The sequence below is a fragment of the Fundulus heteroclitus genome, chromosome 19, assembly GCF_011125445.2.
Source record: "Fundulus heteroclitus isolate FHET01 chromosome 19, MU-UCD_Fhet_4.1, whole genome shotgun sequence".
Taxonomy (NCBI): Eukaryota; Metazoa; Chordata; class Actinopteri; order Cyprinodontiformes; family Fundulidae; genus Fundulus; species Fundulus heteroclitus.
The window spans coordinates 15,949,884-15,969,225 of NC_046379.1; the positions used below are offsets into that span (position 1 = coordinate 15,949,884).

Sequence of the window (19,342 nt, forward strand, 5' to 3'; positions counted from 1 at the left end):
GATCAGGGATAAAGTTGTGCAAAAGTTTAAAGCGCGAAACGACTACAAAACAATATCTCAAGCTTTTAGCATCTCACAAAATGCTGTTTAATATATCAATCCATTGCTGACATTCACTTATCTGTGGAGGGAGGGACTGGTGATCCAGCAGTCATTGGGGCGAGACGTGGGACATGTTGCCAGTCCATCCCAGTTTAACCCATCATTTAAAAACTGAAAGGCTGAGACATGTGTCCACGTGACGAGATAAGATCATTAATCAGAGAACCCGCCAAGAGGCCGGCGGTAACTCCAAGGGAACTGCTGAGCTCCACAGCTCATGTGCAAGACTCTGTTGACGGAAGTACTGCAACTCATCCACGTGACAAATCTGGCCTTTATGGATGAGGGGCAGGAAGAGACACACTTGCAGTTTGCAGCAAACCATGCAGAGAACAGGGTGGAATAAGATGAAATAAGGTGTTCTGCTCAGATGAGACCAAAATAAGATGTTCAGCCAACATGCAAAATGCACATCATGTTAAACATAAAATCAACTGCATGGTGGAATATGGTGGTGGCAGCATCATGTGATGATGTAATGTAATGCTCTCAGATGCTTTCCATTCAATCTCACTTAACTTGAGCTGTTTTTCAAAGATGGATAGGCAATAATCGTCATCTCTGGATGCACAAAGCTGCTATAGTCCAAAGATGTGCTGCTTTTATCCCAACGAAAGATAGTTCTGGAAACCACTGACTCACAGGAGCTGAAAATAAATGCACACCACCTTGCCCAGAACCCAATGTTTTATTTTCCTTCCACTTCACAATATGCAGCACTTTGTGTGAGTCTATGGCATACAATCCCAATAAAATACATCAAAACTTGTGTCTGCACGGCAGCTAAATGTGCAATGATTTTTGGAAAGCGCTGTCGATCTGCGTGGACACCCTGCTCAAACATTCACTCGAACAACCATCCGGCTGCAGCCTCATATTTAATAGAGCAAGAGAACAACACCACAGCACCTTTTCATTTCTAATTCTATGAATAATTGATGGCATAATTCCTCAAAGTCTTAAGCTGTTCTGTACAAGAACAGGCAAGCGTTTTAGTGAAAGCAACGTCAATGCACAAATAATAAACACTATTGCTTTGACTGATGACGCCCTGACAGAGGCTCTCTTTTATATATTCTGCCGGTTATTCTATGGATTTTTATTTTTAAAAAAATGTGAAGCGAATACATGTCAAAAAGGAAGTTAGAGAACATGAGTTCAATCTTATGCTGGTCTGGACAAACAATACACATCAGCATCTTTCTAAAATACCAATTTCCTTCACTTTGTCGTGGTTTTGTCCGGTGTTGTCCTGTGCGACACGTTCTTTTACTCACCTGCTGTGTGATGGCAAAGCCAATGACTGGGTCTCCCTCGGGGATGTCCCATGACACCACAGCAGAGTTAGCTTTCACCTCTCTGATGGTCACATTGACTGGCGGCGACAGGCTATCTGCAAACAATGAGACGGGAAGAAAAGCCTTTTGTTCACTCTGTAATATGAAGAGAAAGCTCTGTGTCTGTGGTTTGCTGTAATGTCCACCAGCGTGGCGGGATGCCGAGCTCAGTGGTGTGAATAAATGGCTCAGAAGAATCCATTATGTGAGTTTGGGATTCATGGTGGGGAGCAGAAGCAGGAAAAACAAATCCTCAGAGACTTAGCTACGGCAGGGATGATTCAATATGATCAATGTTGTGTAGATATATATATTATAACACTAAGCTTAGATTTAAAAGGTCTTAGCAGCAGGTTTACACTAGAATTTAAATATTCCAGTAACCAGTGGATCAAATATTTTGTCACACAGCAAAGATGATCATATTCATAATGATTACACAAAAACTGCCATAAATGTTTGGTGACTTTGTTTTGGCACAGAGATAGTTTGAGCTCAGGATGACCTGATTAGAATATTTTAGCAAAATGTAACATTGAACAGGTTATAGAGATGCACAAATTTAGCTTTTTTCACTTTATTGACAGGTCAGATACTGAAGAAATAGTTGTTTGCTTATATTCTGTCCTTTAATTGTATCATACTAAAAACTTCCATCATGTTTGCCTATGAAACCATCAACACACAGCTTTTTTAATTAATACACTCTAATTGACCAAAGAAATAAATTATAAAGATTTGGCTCCTATGCTTTTGTAGATAATTAGAGGGGAAAAGTGTTCTTTTGTTTTCTGCTAGATTTAAAACTACCTCTATAACGAACCTGGAGCGTCTTTAATTTTTTTTCTTTGCTGTAATCCTTTTGGCAAACGCAGCTTTTGTAGTGTCTCGTGACCCATTGTGCACACATGAAAATACTTTGTTATTGAAAACATATCTTTTTAAGCTGGACAAGTCCGGGTGTGATTGTCTGTATTGATTTTGTTACAGTGACAGATGTACACAAAGGACATTGGTCTCGAACAGTTTTGAAAAGCAAAGTAAAGAAATGTGTCCAAAAGTCCAAAAATGTACAGTCCAAAATCAAACAACAAAAAAAATCACAAAACAGCGAAAAATGAAGTAATTAATAATATGAAAAAAGGGAATGTGCTGAAAACTGACCGTATGTCAGGCTAAATGTTGAATGAGTATGTTTTAGAAAGCTGAAATCTGAGGCCACCTCCTCTGTTCAAAAATGTTTCTTTCTCTTTTGATGTAAATGGATCCCTTCGGCCATTTTTCAAACCCGTTATCTTCTCTGTCCAAAATACAAACATTTTGGTGCTCAAAAGAGTGTCCGTTATCCTTGAGATGTGGGTGCACAGCTGAGTCCTGTCCAGAGGTGCTGGCCCTCCTGTGTTGAGCCATCTGTCATTACATTGCAGCGCTTAAAATTATAGTTGGTAATCCTGATCAGAAACCCTTTTTTTTATTCCTTCCACCCTGAAAGTAGTCAATACATTATGTATTCACAAAAAGAAGGGTAACAACAATCTCTGTGGAAGCTGCAGGCCTGTAAAAACTCTAAGTTTTTGCTCCGAAGAGCCGTGATTTGTCATAGTTCTGCTCCTCCTCTCACCCCCCTCTGTTCTTCAAGTTCCGGGGGAATTGCCTTATCTATGTTATAAAACCAGTGTTTAATTTGTTTAAGTTTATTTAAGTGTGCTTCTGCAGCTTTGGTTACTATCTTGACATAATTGTCAATATTTAAAACCATTAAATAAAAGTGATTCATGTCTTTTTTGACAGTGTTTTTTTCAGATGTGGTTTAGAATAGATTTTTTGGGTGTTGGTTTAATTTCTAAACACTTTTGTCTTCGTTTGTAAATAATACATTTTTGAAATCCTTAAAAGATCTTTCTGAACGGTTTTGTTCATTCAGCCAAGGTAACAAAACGATCATTCGTTTCATTCTTTTGTTTATCCAAACTGTGTTTTGATTGCGCGCTTCATAGTTTTGGCAAGTCCTCATTAAATGTACCATTTTCCGTCTCTCTGAAAGCCTTTGCAATGAAATGCTCCAACACAAACACCCCATGAATAGAAACTAACGACTTCTGACTCATTATCAGAATACCTCCAACTTCGAAACAAACGTGTGTGTCTCTGCATAGTGTTTTTAACTTGGTGTCAAGTTTCACACACACCTCCGTTTTAATTAGGGTCACACTCTTCGAGAGCTGCGAATAATAATTTGCCTCCATTAAGTAATTAGCTGTGAGAATATGTGTTACTCTGGGTGCTCTTCGGCGGCCTCAGCTGCTGGGGACCCGGAGTCTGTAATTATGAAGCTCAAGGCTACACGCATCTGATGGTAACTGAGTGTAGATCCCATTATTAAAGGACCTGCAGCTAAGGGAAGGAACAAGGTATCTGTTAAAGGTTCTGCTATAAAACGGGGCGCCGTTAATGAACTCTTAGACTTTTAAAACATGCGACAAAAACAATGACTGAAAGTCCAAATCAGTGTGGGTCTTTTTACATTAAGCCTCGCATCTCTATGCAGCGTTGGCAAGCCTCTGTTCTAGTGGAACACGGGGTCCTTCCTTTTAAGCCTTGATTGATATTTGTTTTGTGGCGCTGAAAGGTGAATAAAGACGAGGACTTTTTAAGCGAGGCCTCTCCGAGGCCTTTGACGGGTCATAAATCTTACTCAACCGATCAAACGAAATCAATGAGTCGTTGAATAGGTTAACGCTCACTTGCCCTCAGAGCCGCACCACCCTCACAGTTGGTAATTACAGGACAATGGGCTGTTCCAGCACTCGTGGACATACTGTACATTCAGAAACAGGGAGCTCGATCCAAAGCAGGCTTTGCCTTTCTTTTGTTTCGAGCTTCCCCTCTGCTCGATGCCCGTGGCTGACGTTTTGATGAATGACACGACTAACGGCGGATGACAGGATGGAGACTCGCTGCATCTCTTCATCAGTAAAAAAGAGGGGGGGACTTGGATGTTTGTCGTGGATTTGCTTTTGTTTACTGTCTGCTGTTTACTTGGTAAGCGTGGAGGACGGGCGTCTGGGGCTTTGAAGCCAAATGAAACTGTTGGAATCACAAACGAAGCTTATCGTCCGACTGTTGGCACTCACTTTATTCTCTGTCCTCCTTTCTGGAACATATTTGTTTCTGTGTCCATGACACCATTACTTAGCTTACGCATACTGAGCTGCTGTTTAAAAAAATAAGAAAGTCGTGTTTTTCTGCACACTGTGGGAACTGAACTATTTATGTAGCCTATATTTTAATCTCACCTATCTATTCACATTACAATCCTCATCTTTAAGGATTTAGGAAACGTGTTACGATTCAGACACCCCTAAAGTGTCTACTATTGATACAGTTCTAGTTGTCATGGTTTAGATGCCCCCCCCCCCCCCCCCCCCCCCACTGTGCTACAGCTACCTATGAATATTGTTGAGTAACAGGCTTATATTCTGGGGCGCTTTAGCCATTTTAATCAGCTGTCCTTTAACAAAACCTTTATCACAGACAGATTTTGAAACAATGATCAGTCCTTCTCCTGAGTCAGTCAGACAAGTCTTGTTTTTGATGGATTCAAAAGCTCGGTCCATGTCTCCCGAACTTAGCTCCTCAAAAGAATACGCTTCCAGATGGGGAGTTATCACAAGGGACTGATGGACCAATCAGAAAGGCACTTGAGGTAATGTGAGAGCTGTGTCACCTTATACAGCTGCAAATTAATAGATTATATAAATATTAGTAAAACATCTCATTAAGATGTCAGACAGATGCCTATTTGCTTAGAAGATAATTCTGTCATTTTATATAAACTTGGTTCCCCCCCAAAGACATTTTTTCAAGAAGGAAAAGTTGTCTCCCATTAAAACATGTACTTTTAACAAGTGAAAGGTAATGAGATATCAACATGAAGATGTCCCACTATGTGGCTTAACAATCTCCAGGTTTGATTAAACAAGCTAAAAGTCTTACTTTCAAAATATTTGTTTAGGCTCCAGGACTGGTGGCTAAAAGAAGTAAAATCCTCAATGTATTTTATGAGCTAACCTGAAGCTGACCTGAAATAACTATTAAAAAGATGTTGATGGATGTCCAGAGTGTGTAGTGTTAGGGCAGAGACACAGACAAAAAACGTAAAAAGTGAAAAATCTCTGCCCTGATGTAACTGGGTTGTTCAAATATTAGGCATTTTACTTGAAGTACATTCTTAAATGACGGTTAGCACCTGTGTGAAGAGAAACATTGTGAATCTTGCATAACTTACACAATCCTGCACATAAATAGACAAATGTAACATAGCATATGTTGACAACAGAAAGAGAAAAATGTGTGGCAATCTTGAAATACTGATCCGTCCTCCTATCAAAATGGTTGTAATAGACAAATTTGTTCTTGAGTGGGGTCCTGGCTGAGAGCGTATGTGATTAGCCGCGTTGTCTAATTGATAAAGAACAACTCCTGAAGCCCTCAGCTCTACTTTTTATGTAACATGGAAGATACTCCTAGACCAAGGCCGCAGTGTTTATTTTTCATTTTTAATGTTTTCGTGTGTCTGCTATGACTTTTCAAACCCTAACCAGGTTCTGCTGAAAGTTCCTTCCAGTTAAAGGGGAATCTTCCTTTCTACTGTTGCCAAATGCTTCCTCAACAGGAGGAATTACTGCAGGTTTAACAAAAGCACAGAAGTGACTGTCCACCGTCAAGGCTGCGACATAATCCGCGAGAAGCGAGAAATTCGTTCTCGCCTCCCCCAACAGAAGTCGTCATTTTGTTCTTGCAGCACTGCTCTGGGTGTTCCTGCTGCTCGTTCTCAACACAACCGTCTGGGCAGAGAGCTTTTCTCGCAGGGTGTCCGACTACTGTTCAGTGATTGGTCAGGATTTGGATGGGCGTGTTTGAGTTGGAAAGGCGCAAATGTCTCACACATCTGTCGAACTGCACACTGTCGTTGTCGTTGCCCTGTTCAATTGTCCAAGAGGCTGATTGCCTCCGCGTGAGGAGTTGTTACAAGGGATTGATCTACAAATCAGAAGCGGACTTTTGGTAAGGCGATTGTAAAAAGCCAACAAAAAATGGATTCTATTATTTTGTTTACAGCTACTTATTATTTATTCACCTGTACTTGTTGATTGTCTGCTGGTTTTTAAAGTGATTTATAATTGAATAAACAAATGACTGAATGAATAAACTACTTTTGATTTCTGAAAGACCCTCCAAACTCCACAAACATCAACAATCTTTCACTTTAACCATATCAACTATCTCTAGATTGCACCATTAAACCATTTCAAACATGTAATTTATCCCTTCAATAAGTAGGGGTTTGCATTGAAAATTTGGTATATTAACATTCAATATTGAAATTTAAAGTTGTGCTTTTTATTATTTGAGAGCTTTCCAGATTTATAAATTAAACAATAGACTTTAAGTATTAGCAAAATCTGTTGTTTGTCTTGTCTTAGAGGGCCTTTTTTTTCCAGATTTGTGGGCTGCTTTCACATAACAATCTGCACAATAACAATGTCCAAGGTTTATAAAACTCGTTTACAAAAATAAATCTGGCTCACGATGTGGATCAAAGTTTGCTTAGACTGAATCCAAAGTCCAGAAAGCTCCTTTGAAGAAAGAAAAGAGCTGCTCTCGGTGGAAGATCAAAAATGAGGGGGGTGTCTTTGCACTACTCTAAAATGCAGATGCTTAATAGTACAGACTAGAGTTCAAGAAGAATGTATTAAATTGACTAAATAAAAGAAATGTTTGCAACAAAAATGGCAATTTATCAATAAACATCTGTTCTGGTATGAATCAAATCCTGATGATTAAACAACCAGACCAGTGCTCACATTGAATCATGAGCCTGAATATATCTTTGCTTTTTTTTAAACCATGTCGGTTTTTGTAAAACATCAAATCCACTCTTTAAATAGAGCAATCGAATGTATGCTCATGGTGAGGCTACTTTCTCTTTAGATTTTGAATCAGAAATTCCTACCGTATAAATATAATGTCTGATTATCTGTCCCTCTCTCATTGTGTGGTTCTTTTGTGACTTCACTCCAATGTCTGTGATTCTGAGTGCCTGCGTTTTAAAAAAAAAAGAAATTACAAAGAGTTTACAGTTATCCTTCAACAAAACAGGCATTGATTTAAAAATGTTATATTAAATCAAAGAAATATATCCACAGAAGCCACGGAAGGCGAGCATCAGCTGAAAATGTCCTTTCGTTGAATTTTTAAACCCACTCTCCGAGTGTCCTCATGTTCCAGAGCTCCTGGTAACTTTTTCGTTTGTCATTGGCGATCTCCTCTTCACATGTGTTTCTCTTTGGGGATAGAGAGCGAGGATGCCAGGTCGTGACCGCGTTCCTTAAATATCCACATGACACAGGAGTCGGCCCTAATGAAACACCAGACAGATGTCTTCATAAACTCTCAGCGGCACGCAGCCCGCCTTCGTTCCTAGAGAAGCGGGGGTGACTTTGAGCCATGACGGATTCCTCTGCGGCATGTGCGTCTTTGTTATCCTGATGATGATCGGAGTGACAGCTAATTGTCAGTCCCACGCTGAGCAGCGTCGACGATGACAGCTCCTTAATGCTCCCCCCGATGTTTAAAAGCTCCCCGAGACGTTTGAACATGTTAAAGTGTGGACGGTTCATCGGGGGATGAGCGCATGCTGAGAGGTCCATCAATGTTTTATGATTGCTCTCCTCGTTGCTCTATAGGCCTCGGCTGGACGGAGTTTGACTGCCGCTCGTTACGAAGTGAAGCAGGGCTGAGTTGGAGGGAGATACGGCAGGTAGCCTGAGAATATGTAATGTGGAGCGTGTACTGTTGGGTGCTGTAAAGATCAAATGATTTTCCTTTTTCATGCTCCCAGCTGCATAGCTCTACTTTTCTGAGCGGTCTCCGTGGAGCTGTACCTCCTGCCTCCAATCGTTTTGTGCACGCCCATTTAAAACATGGCACAAGCATGTAGTCAGCACAGTTACTGGAGATTTGTTCTCAACAACAAGGAGGCCTCGAAGCTCACAGTGCAGACACTTCAGTCAGGATAAAATCCGCAGCCAGTCGTCCTCTCTTTGTAATCTGATCTATTATGATTTCATTTCGAATCTCATGCACATATACAAACAAACCACGACTCAGTGCTGCAACTAGGAGGCGTTTTCTGAACTGACAAGTTAGCCGGAAACTGGACGTTGTATCGGCAGAAATGTGAAATACTTCAACTAAATATTAACAAATTTATTCAATTCAATTCAGTTTAGCTTATTCAAATTGTGCCAATAGTTAGGGGTTCCTGGAAAGCGGGACATCTATACAGAGACACGTTGAGGGAGGAGTACTTTCTATTGGAAAAAAACCCAAAACAGATAAGAACAAGAAGTTGTTGACAGCAGTAGTGCCTTCTGTGTGTCCATCAAGCAGAGAGACGCCGCTAAACACAAAACCTCTGTGCCATATCTACCATCGACAGAAATAAGCATTATTATAGCACTATAGCAGCAATAACTGCAAAAATAATGCAGAAATGGATTGTGACCGCAGAAACAAGCAGATGGACGAACAGCAGCCAGTAGACACAAATTAACATAATAGAAATGTGGGGGATTTCCTAAAAAGCCGTGAATTCTGTCATTGATTTAGAACGAGGTGGAGTATGACTTTATTGTGAGAATTAAAAGCATAACAAAGGTCTATTCAAATACATTAAGGTGTAAACAGATGAACAATGTGACAAGCAAATCCTCACTATGTTCGCTTAAACTGATGCAACTAGATGGAAAATAATTTGTCACAATGTATTTAAATTGACCGAAGAAGTTTCAAAAAGCACCAGAATGTACTAAAATATAGAAGATATTTCAAAAAGCAACACATCATTTAAAGAAATGAAATAAAATAAAACAACTGTAGAAAGCTCTGACAGGTTAGTGACATCTCAATCTGGAAAGGATTACTAAACCATTTCTATGACTTTGGGACTCCAGCGAACTGATGTAAGAGCCTTAATCCACAGCTACAGAAAACATGCAGCAGTGGTGAAACCGAAGGTATTAAAATAGCTCATTGAAGATTCAACCAGGAGGTCACAAAACAAACCAGAACAACATCTAAAGCTCTGCAGACTTTAATGCCTCACTTCAGGTCAGAGATGTGACCTTAAGAAAGAGAATAAAACCCGTGCTGACCAAAAGGAACACAAAAGCCCATCTCGCATTTACCAAAGAACATCTTGATGATCCCCAAAATATTTGGGAAAATATTCTATGAATCGAAGAGGCAACTTTTTGAAAGATTTATGTCTTGTTATATCTGGTGTAAAACTAACACAGCATTTCGGAAATGACATAATACTGGCGGTCGAACATAGTGGTTGTATTATGATGGTCTGGGGCCGCTTGTACTTCTTTCCATCATTGGTGGAATCATTAATTTTGTTCTCCAGCAGAACATCCTGCAGGAGAACATCCAATCATCAGTACAGGAAGTTCTGGAATGGCCTTCTCAACCATATTTGTTGGACAATAAGTCGTGTTTTTTTCATAGTTTGGCCGATCCTGCGACTTATAGTCAGGTGTGACTTATATATCAATTTTAAATGGTAAATCGTACTGACCAACATGAACCAAGAACACATTACCATCTATAGCCACAAGAGGGCGCTCTAGGCTTGTTAAAACTATATGCTGCTGCTGTACCACTTAAAAACTTATTGATACATTAACTTATAGACAACAAAGACAGAATACATGTTGGTATGTTATTTAGTTGTGTCAGTCTGCATTCACGCAGCAGATCATTGCGTGGTGGAGCTTGAAAGGAGAACCCAGACCGAGAGAGAACCCTGTTACTGGGCTATCCTTGAAGCTAATCACAGCTAGCGCTAGCTTACAAGTATGTTGCCCGGGCGGTTTACAACTTCGCTGATGCACATGAGCTTTATGTTGCTCTCAAACATCCGTGTCTGTTAGCTTAGCACGTAGCACCGCTATGCTCATTGTCTAATTTCAGTTTAATTTTCACAACTTTTTGCGTGATGGCCCGTTTCGTTGAAGTACACTGACGAGGACTTTCCTGGTCGGTAACTTGTTATGCAAATTTACCCCCATTCTACCTACCAGGTGTGTTTCAGATTATTCAGCCGGTTGTGGATGCAGCTGTGCAATTGAGTAAGGTGTCTAACAAGAATAAATATCAGTTTTTAGTCTTGGATTGTGTGAAATAAATTTCTAAATAAATGTGACTTATAGTCTGGCACGACTTATATGTTTTTTTCGTCTTTATGACGCAGTTTTTGACCGATAAGATTTATATTCCAGAGTGACTTATAGTCCGAAAAACACGGTAAATCCATTTTTCGATACTGCAATGTGATTCTAATGTCTTTCATTTTCAAAAACACTCCAATGTGACTGAGTAAAAAAATTCTCAAAATGATTGTGGCCCATATTCTCTGAGGGGTAATGTAAAAACAAATCATTGCCAGGCATCACAAACTCGATGTTGATGTTATCTTTTGCTGCTAAGAGTGGCACAATTTATCAGATTTAGGTAGAAATTACCTTTCCACACAGAGCCAGATTGGTTTAGATACCCAAAGTGTGACATTTTTGATGATCTGAAACCTTTAAGAGTGAGTGTGTAAAAATCTTTAAGAGGGCAAACAATTTTTCACAGCACAGTGTGTAAGAAGATGTAATGAAAATAACATATATGTACTGTATCTGCTAAAACCCTTCCAACACTTGAGAGCAAACTCTGCGAATGTAACCTGTTTAACTAAACATCCCCCTGCCATGACCCAGCTGAATTTAAAACCCCAAGCGTGCAGGGTGGTGTTCCTGCTGCCATCCAGCCCCATGGCGAGACGTTGATTTGTACCACCTTATTACAGCTCTGCAGTTATTAGAAATGCCTCTCTCTTAGATTCAGGGCCCTCGGCTGGTTCTGCTCCCCGGATTGTTAATGAGCTGGTCTCTGGGCTTGTGAGTTAAGGTGAAAACTGCCTGTTAGCTCTGTCATTTTCCAGCTCTGTCTGGCCTTTCAGACTCGGCCTCAGGTGTTAAGAATCACTGCGCATCATGTTGTGCTGCTAATTTTGGGTGACATCCATCTCTATAAACTGTGTCATGGCGAGTAAGCAATCACCCTGCGGAAGCTAAAAAAAACCTGCAGATGGGATAAAATATCGAAGCAGTGTTAATTTGGTGCAACACATACGTAGTGAGATGAAATGAAACTTATAAAGAGCACTTTAGCCTGCAGGGTAAATAGCAACTATACATTAAACCGTAATGATGAGAATCTTATGGCAAAACTAACTGAATTATTGTGGGTTTTCCTCTGCCTCACCCAAAATGTTTGTTATTTTTTTTCAGTGTTATCAAACAAAAAAATAAACAAAAAAATGCATGAAAATACATGCTGTTGCAGTCTGTCGCCAGAAAACTGTCCATTCCAACTTCTTGCCAGTTGATTGTTGCATTTCTACTATAGTGATCCAACCTCTCCACTTCAAAACCTCTTCAGACGGAAAGAGATTAGCTTTCTCCTTTTAAATAAAGAGACTCTTTGTTTTTGCGGCGCTGCAGAGTTCCTACAGCGTTACCGTCGCACAGCCTGCTACCATTTTCCAGAGAGCGTCCCTGAGTTCAGACAGTCTTTTATCTGCCTAGCAACAGAGTAGAATTAATTCTAATAGGCTAAAGCTTGCTTCTTTTAAAGAATACTGGAAATTCTTATACCAACCAATGGGTTTGTTCATGTCTTTAGAAAATAATGAACTATAGATATTTCAGAAATACATTTTTTAATTTAAAGGGTCTACTAGAGACAACCCTGATGGTTTACTTCTGGTTCCAATATGCCGTAAGTGGTTTGCCAGCTTAAAAGTGTACAACGAGATATCAAACCTAATACCTTTAGGAAGAGTATATTAGATATTACGTTTATGTAGTTAATAAAATACTTTCAACTGAGAAATCAACTTCTTTACAAGCTTGTTTAATAATGTTTGTCATGATGTGTCTACCTAACCCTACAATAGTCATATAGTCATAATTTGCAAGGATGCTGAGTGAGCTGGAGGCGATTCGGACTTTATCACGAAGCAGAACCATCTGGTAACTAATTAAGAGGTGCTAGCTAACATGTGTATAATCACGCTGCAATGCTTTGTCGTGTTTTATAACTTGTCGACCATAATGTGTTCTTTATTGAGTGCGGACAGCTGTTTCACAGCCATGCTGCTTATTGCCGCTGTTTAAAGTATAAAGCCTAAAGGAAGTCCCCTTATGGACAAACCCTTTTTTATTTGTTCTTTATCATTTGTTTCAGTCTCCTGCCAGATCTTTAGGATCTACAGCTGCCAGGAGAAATCCCTGTCCTGTATTTACTGTATTAAATCATTTTCCAATCCTTTTTTTCTGACTGTCACAGACACTTGAGGTAAACCCCCACCCCCCGCAGACACCTGCGCTGTCTGTTTTCTGTCTCTCCACCTTCTCAGCCACGTCCGTCTCTCTTCTCGCTGGATTTCTGTGCCGTGCGTTGGATCTTTTGGCAGCTCCTCCATCGTTCTCTGCTTGCAGCGGACACTTCAATGGAAATCTGGCAACAGTGAGGATGTGGTGGGTGAAAAGGGGAGATGGTGACTGACTCATATACTATTCTGCTATTGATTAATCTCATTCTTCAGCTGCTTTACAGTGTAGGTTGGCGGGTGGCTGTAAAAAGAAGTGTCTTACGTTTCAACATAGGATGTATTTGCAGTCGCGTCACTTCTTATTCCACAACCATGTTTATATTTTGTTTAGGCTGTATTGTATTTTTTTTTTCTGTATGCATTCTCTGTGGTCCGCTCTGATTCTGTACACAGCAACCTAGCTCTGTCGAATAATCACACCTACATTTTTTTTTTCTGTCCCTCTGTAGAGGAATGAGTTATTTACTCGTGGGAAATGAATTTTCCAACCCTGCCGGCCAAAAGCGCGCTGAGGTGGAAAGGCTGCGGTTGCAAAACATTATATTTCTACTTGATGAAACGTACACACACACACACACACACTAGCATTTATCTAATTAAATGTCAAAAAGCTGAGTATGAAAATCAATGCGGCATTGTGTACAAAGAGAATGCAAGCCAGCTAATTCAAAAAGGCAAAGGAGTGCCATGAGGCTGATTATTTGACAACCCCACAGCTAATGAAATCTATTCTCAAATTAGGAACAAGCCCCCCACCCTCCTTTCTCTTCGCCCCTCAGGCAGGCCAGTGATATGAGGTGGAGTTGATAGCTCTAAGGGAGCTCACAGCTTGATATAAGGTTATGAATGTGATATTAGCCCTTTATAATAATAGAAAAACAGCAAGAAATTTAAATATTCCAGCAGCTTGGGTGCCAGAAAAAAACTGATAAAAAGGCAAGTGCCTGTTTGTTAAAGGTTGCTAAATGGTCAAAATTAAGACAAGGACAAGGACGGTAATTTGTTAAAAAATAAAAGTTTTCCATAATTTAATTGATAGAAAAAAACTTTGGTGAAAGAAATAACAGAAATATTCCATTATTCGTACACAGAAGATAACTGGTAAAGAAGACCAAAAGTACAAAAGCAAAAAGAAAACAAAGCATCTGGGGTGCCTGAAAACAGGTCAATACTGCAAACTAATCGATCAACTTTCTTCTTTCTATGTTTTATTTGGCCAATCTCTCTTATAATCAATCCCTCATTGTATTTTGACAAATTTTATCTGTTAAGAAAATAGTTTTGCTTCTTTTCATAAATATAGCGTTTTCATTGTTTTTATTAATTATTAGGTATGTCTACCTTAGCATGAAATCCTGTGAGATGACAGTAATATGTATTTTGTGAGCTTTGGGAGAAATCTGAAATTTTTTTTTTCACAGTGTCACTTTCAACCCTCCCTTCCTATAGCTTCCGTCTCTCTGTGGATTTCCTTCCACACCCACGGACGTCGGGAGCACAGCAGTGATAGAAACGCATTCAGGAGCGGTTTCACAGGCAGGTGGAGAGGGAGAATTTGACTGAAACGTATCAGTGCTTTGATCCTGCCCGTTCCTCGCCCCTCTTTTTTTATTAACTTTACTGCCATCTGAGGCTACCTGGCCTGTGGTTTTCTCATAATGAACTGAGGCGGGGTACTTCCTCAATATGAAAATTAATAAGCCTTTATCAGTAAAATCAGTTGGTGCAGAGTAGCATTCAGTCATGGAAATTGGCAATAATTAGTTTTTTTTTTTTTTTTTTTTTGCCGCAGCTCAAACTGGAAACAAAAATTAATCTTTTTTTAAACCCACTCAATGTCCATGTTCTATTTATCTGTCAGTGTTCTTCAACAGTACATATTAGAGTTCAAGCTTTTCCACGCATAAAAAAAGACTTAATCAAATATTATCATATCATCGGTTGCCATCATATTAAAATTGCAGGCTTTTTATGTCCTTGCAGATGCTTTGCTACAGACACAAGAAGAATGCAGTGAAAGAAACCTAGAGATGTAGTTGTTCTTTAGACTTTATTTTGTTGCAAGGGATATTTTTTGAATGGATGACATGAGTGCAACAACCTTTAGCCAGATGTCTGCCCTTTTCAGTATGGTGTGGTTTGCCTTTGTTAAAGTGAACTTGTTAAAGTATTGTATCTGAGATTTAATTATCCTCTGCAGCACAGCCAAAATATGACATGAAACTTTATGCCTGCAGCAGTTGTGATGAGAGTCTACTTTGATAAAAAGTCAATATAGCAGATTAACTGAGACAAAACTTCAATCAAGCCTTCACAATAAAAGCCTTAAGGAACATAAGATGTGCTCTAAGCTTCAAATTATATTAAAAATAATTTAAACAGCTTGGAGTCTCCTTTCTGCCCATAAAATCCCAGCAGCCTGAATGCTGGGTATATTGGGTGTTCGGGGTGCAGACTGGGATTTGTCCATGACATCATTTAATAAAGGACAACTGTCAGATATGTTAAACGCTGCTTGTAAAACCACTAGAAATGATTTCAGCGCTGGCAGCTCCATGAATGATGCACCACAGACAGAAATTAGGCTGCTATGAATTTGTTAATTAAATATTTGATCAGTTGCAAGAGTTCTTGTAAACATTTCAACAGCAAACGCTCCATTGAGACACGGTGCCTCATTCTCAAGGCAGAACTTTATAGTTAACAACATACTTTACAATGTAAGACATTATGTGTGTGTTGGTGTTGCAATCGATGTGTCACTGAATTAAAAGATGAAACATACTACCACAACTACGACTACAACTATTTCTCAGAATAATAATGATAATGAAAATAATGATGTTGGTATTGCTCCTTTAAAATCCTTAAATGTGGAATTATTGATATCTGTGACAATTTTGCTTTTATTTTCTTACATGTCTTAATGTCAAGACAGAGAGTCCAACAGATTTACTTTCACAAGTGGAGCAATACTGCTTTCGCTAAAGTGCTCTGCTTGATAGATATGCAAAAAAAACCAATATTATTATGGATATTATTTTGGGATTATTTCAAATCCAGTGGACACAGAAACGGAAATGTAAAAGAGAAAGAAAAGAAGAGAAAAAAATGAGGCAAAACGTTAAAAGGGAGAAAAGGCAACACATATAGACCAGAGGAAAAAGAGAGATGCAAGATAACATACTTGGAGTCTGCTTCTACACTTGCAGAAAGAGATATAAACAGAACAGCAACACCAACCAAAAAAGCATAACAGGTACAAACAACCAACACCTTTGATAGCATCACTGAAAAATACGCAGTATTGTATATAATGGGGCTGGACAATAATTCAGTAACGATACATGTCGATTGATAGACATATGCTTCAATAGAAAAAAAGGGGGTCAGTAAAAAGTTAAACATAACAGTTTTCCTTCCTTTTGCATTCTAGCTTATGATGTAGGTTAATACTACATCATAATAATATTACATCCTCCCATCCAATTACAAACTCAGACCCCGGAACACACCCTCACCAAGCTTCAGAGAGTTCAGAGTGCACGTGTTCTTTTTTTAAGACTTACTTTACAGTTTAAAGTAAAACGTTGGTTTGATAAAGGGTTGTGCTCAATTTTTAAAGATTCAAAAGATTCAAAGAGTCTTTATTGTCACAGCGTGTTACTGTGGCGAAATTTCTCTTTTGCCAGTCTGGTTTAGAGTACACATAATGAAGGCAAACAGGGAATGAACAAGGGTTACAGTGTTTTTTTCCCCCTTTCAGCGTTCAAGAGAAATAAAAAAATAAAAGAAAGATTTAAAAGTTGTATGACCTAGTTGTCCTTCATGCGTCGTAGATAACAGTTATGAGGTGGGAGCGAACACCTCACCAGGTGGGAGGTGTTCGCAGTGCAGGAGAGGTCGGAGGAGATGTGAATGCCTAGGAACCTAATGCTGTCCACTCGCTCCACCACCTCCCCCTGTATGTAGAGAGGAGCGTGTTCAGTCCTCCTGGACCTCCTGTAGTCTATCATTACCTCATTGGTCTTACTGGTGTTCAGGATCAGGTTGTTTCTGGAGCACCTCTGTGTGAGATTGCTGACCTCATCCCTGTAGTGGGACTCATCATTGTTGGAGATAAGACCCACTACAGCGGTGTCATCTTGAGATGTCCCGGGAGCAGACCACCCGAGCCACAAGCTGAGACTAGGGCTGAGCACCACTCCAACCTGGGCAAACCTGGTCCATACCCCATCCCCAACTCTAACCTTATCTATTCGGAGAAGGGGCCAACATAATCTGAATGAGCCAGCCAACCAGAGCACACCCGATGAACCCGTAGGTGCCTAGACCAACCGGTCATGCATCCCCCACCATGGCAAGTAGGCCAACCCACAAGACACAAGGCCCAGCCCAAACCCGGCAAGATGGCCTGCTCCTCCTCCAGGCCTCATACTTTACATGGCAATTGGAGAACAAGGGTGTGAAAAGGCCTCAAGCCTGATCTCCATACTGTGTCATGTGTATAGAAAAGAAGCTAGTTATATTATGCTTGTTTGTTTGTTTATGTTATGGCGATGGTACTGAAACAACAATTTCCCTCTGGGATTATTGAAGTATTTCTGATTCTGATTCCGATTCTGAACTAGCAGCTTTTTAATTAATATTCTTTTTAAAAAAATTCCCATCTTTTTACCGATCTTCTAAATGTGAATCAGAAAAGTGAACAGAACCCAGACAAGTACAAACAATATAAAACTATAACTGGCCATATTTTTTTTTATCAGACACAACTTGTAATCCAGAGAAAGTTTTGTTAGGGGAAAGGATAAACAGTGAGTATGCCTGTGGGATGGTGACCGTGAAGCAGGCAACCCCCTAAGGGACCCACCTGTGTTGCAGACTGCTCAAATGTGAAACACACCATCTGGCCCAACACACTTTGTCCCAAACAAAAGCTTCTTATAATGGATAAGGAATCACACAGTCTTATGTTTAAGATGCTATTTTAAGCAGTAGAGTCTGACTTTTCCTGTGGATCCAAACTTGTTTAAAACCACAAGTGGTGCCTGGTGGGCTCAGAGATACATTAGCCGACAAAACAGTATTTTTTACTCTAAAAACAACCACAGAGAATGCTGCTGTTGCAGCTGAAGCAAGAAACCCAGGGGACACAAACACAGAAAACTCCATGGCATGAAGAAAACCAACCCACTATTAAAAACAAAAACAAAATACTGGAAATAATCAAAGAAAGTTAATGGCAAGAATAATCGACTACTCAAAATGACAAGAACACCACGATCAGGCAACTCTCTGAGGCCAATGAAAAAGACAATAAAGTAACTAAGGCACAGGTCTTCAAGCCTGGTCCTCATGAACCAGCATTATGCATGTTTTAGATGTATCTCTGCCCCACCACACCTGAATTTAATGATTGCATGACGTCACCAGCAGCCACCAAGGGCTGCAGAGGCTGATTAGTCCCCCATGTATTTAGGTCTGGCGTGTGGATTCAGGGAAACACCGAAAACAAGCAGGACTGTGGGTCCTGAGGACCACGGTTATAGACCCTTGAACTGTCAGATGAAATGCGGATTGTTGCAACAATCACAGCATTTCATCTGACAGTTATCCAAAAGTCATGATAAACCATCAATGGCAGATTTACAAACCTAAGCCCCCTACACACCTTTTAGTATCCCAGCTGCTGATACTTTGCACAACCGCAGAAAAACACTTAAGTCAGGTTTCCTGTTGGAGTCTGTCCATCTGAGATGGTTGTGGAAGAAGGCTGTTTCTGTGTGAAGAAACCAGTTTATATTGATTTGTCCATATTTAAGTGAAATATCCAAGACGTTTAAACAGTTCTGGATGCCACACACTACAACTTTCTAAGAGAAACCGGTCCCCAGCATCACCTATCCTCCACCATACTTAACTGTGGGCAAAAGTCATGTTTGTACATGATGATGCTTTCACACCAGACCCACCTTTCAGACTTACAGGACCAAAGTGAATTACTCCACTTAAAATCAGTGTAAAGTTTAGGAAATTCTACACACTGTGGGGAAAATAATTACTAATAAGTATTTACTTCAAGGGTGCCTTACTAATACCAGATGGTTTACAATGAAATGAATCAGTGCATAACAGTATGCAACATTTTTTCTGCTTTTTATACTTTTAATTTACTTGTTTCGTCATAAACAAATAACACATAAGTAGAGCTACTGGTCTACTGACCAGGGTCAGCTAGACTATGTGTAGGTTTTGGTTTGTCATGAGTTCTTTGTTTTGTGTATAAATATCATGTCACAGATGGTGAAATTAATCACCGTCCCCTGTTCAAAGATCCGTGAGAAAAACATTTACATTCTTGTTATGAAGGCCTTCCAAACGATAA

At 39.8% G+C, this 19,342-nt stretch overlaps 1 protein-coding gene across 3 annotated transcripts in view; it reads right to left on the reverse strand.

The window, feature by feature from the left end:
* fndc5a (fibronectin type III domain containing 5a) overlaps positions 1 to 19,342 on the reverse strand; it is a 45,608-nt gene that overhangs the window by 18,234 nt on the left and 8,032 nt on the right. For all 3 annotated transcript variants that reach the window (XR_002428141.2, XM_021316186.2, XM_012862090.3), the window contains exon 2: positions 1,380 to 1,495. Coding sequence is in view for 1 of the 3 variants with exons in the window: in XM_012862090.3 (XP_012717544.1) it covers positions 1,380 to 1,495 (116 nt within the window). In the remaining 2 variants the exon portion in view is untranslated. The remainder of the gene's footprint in view (positions 1 to 1,379; positions 1,496 to 19,342) is intronic.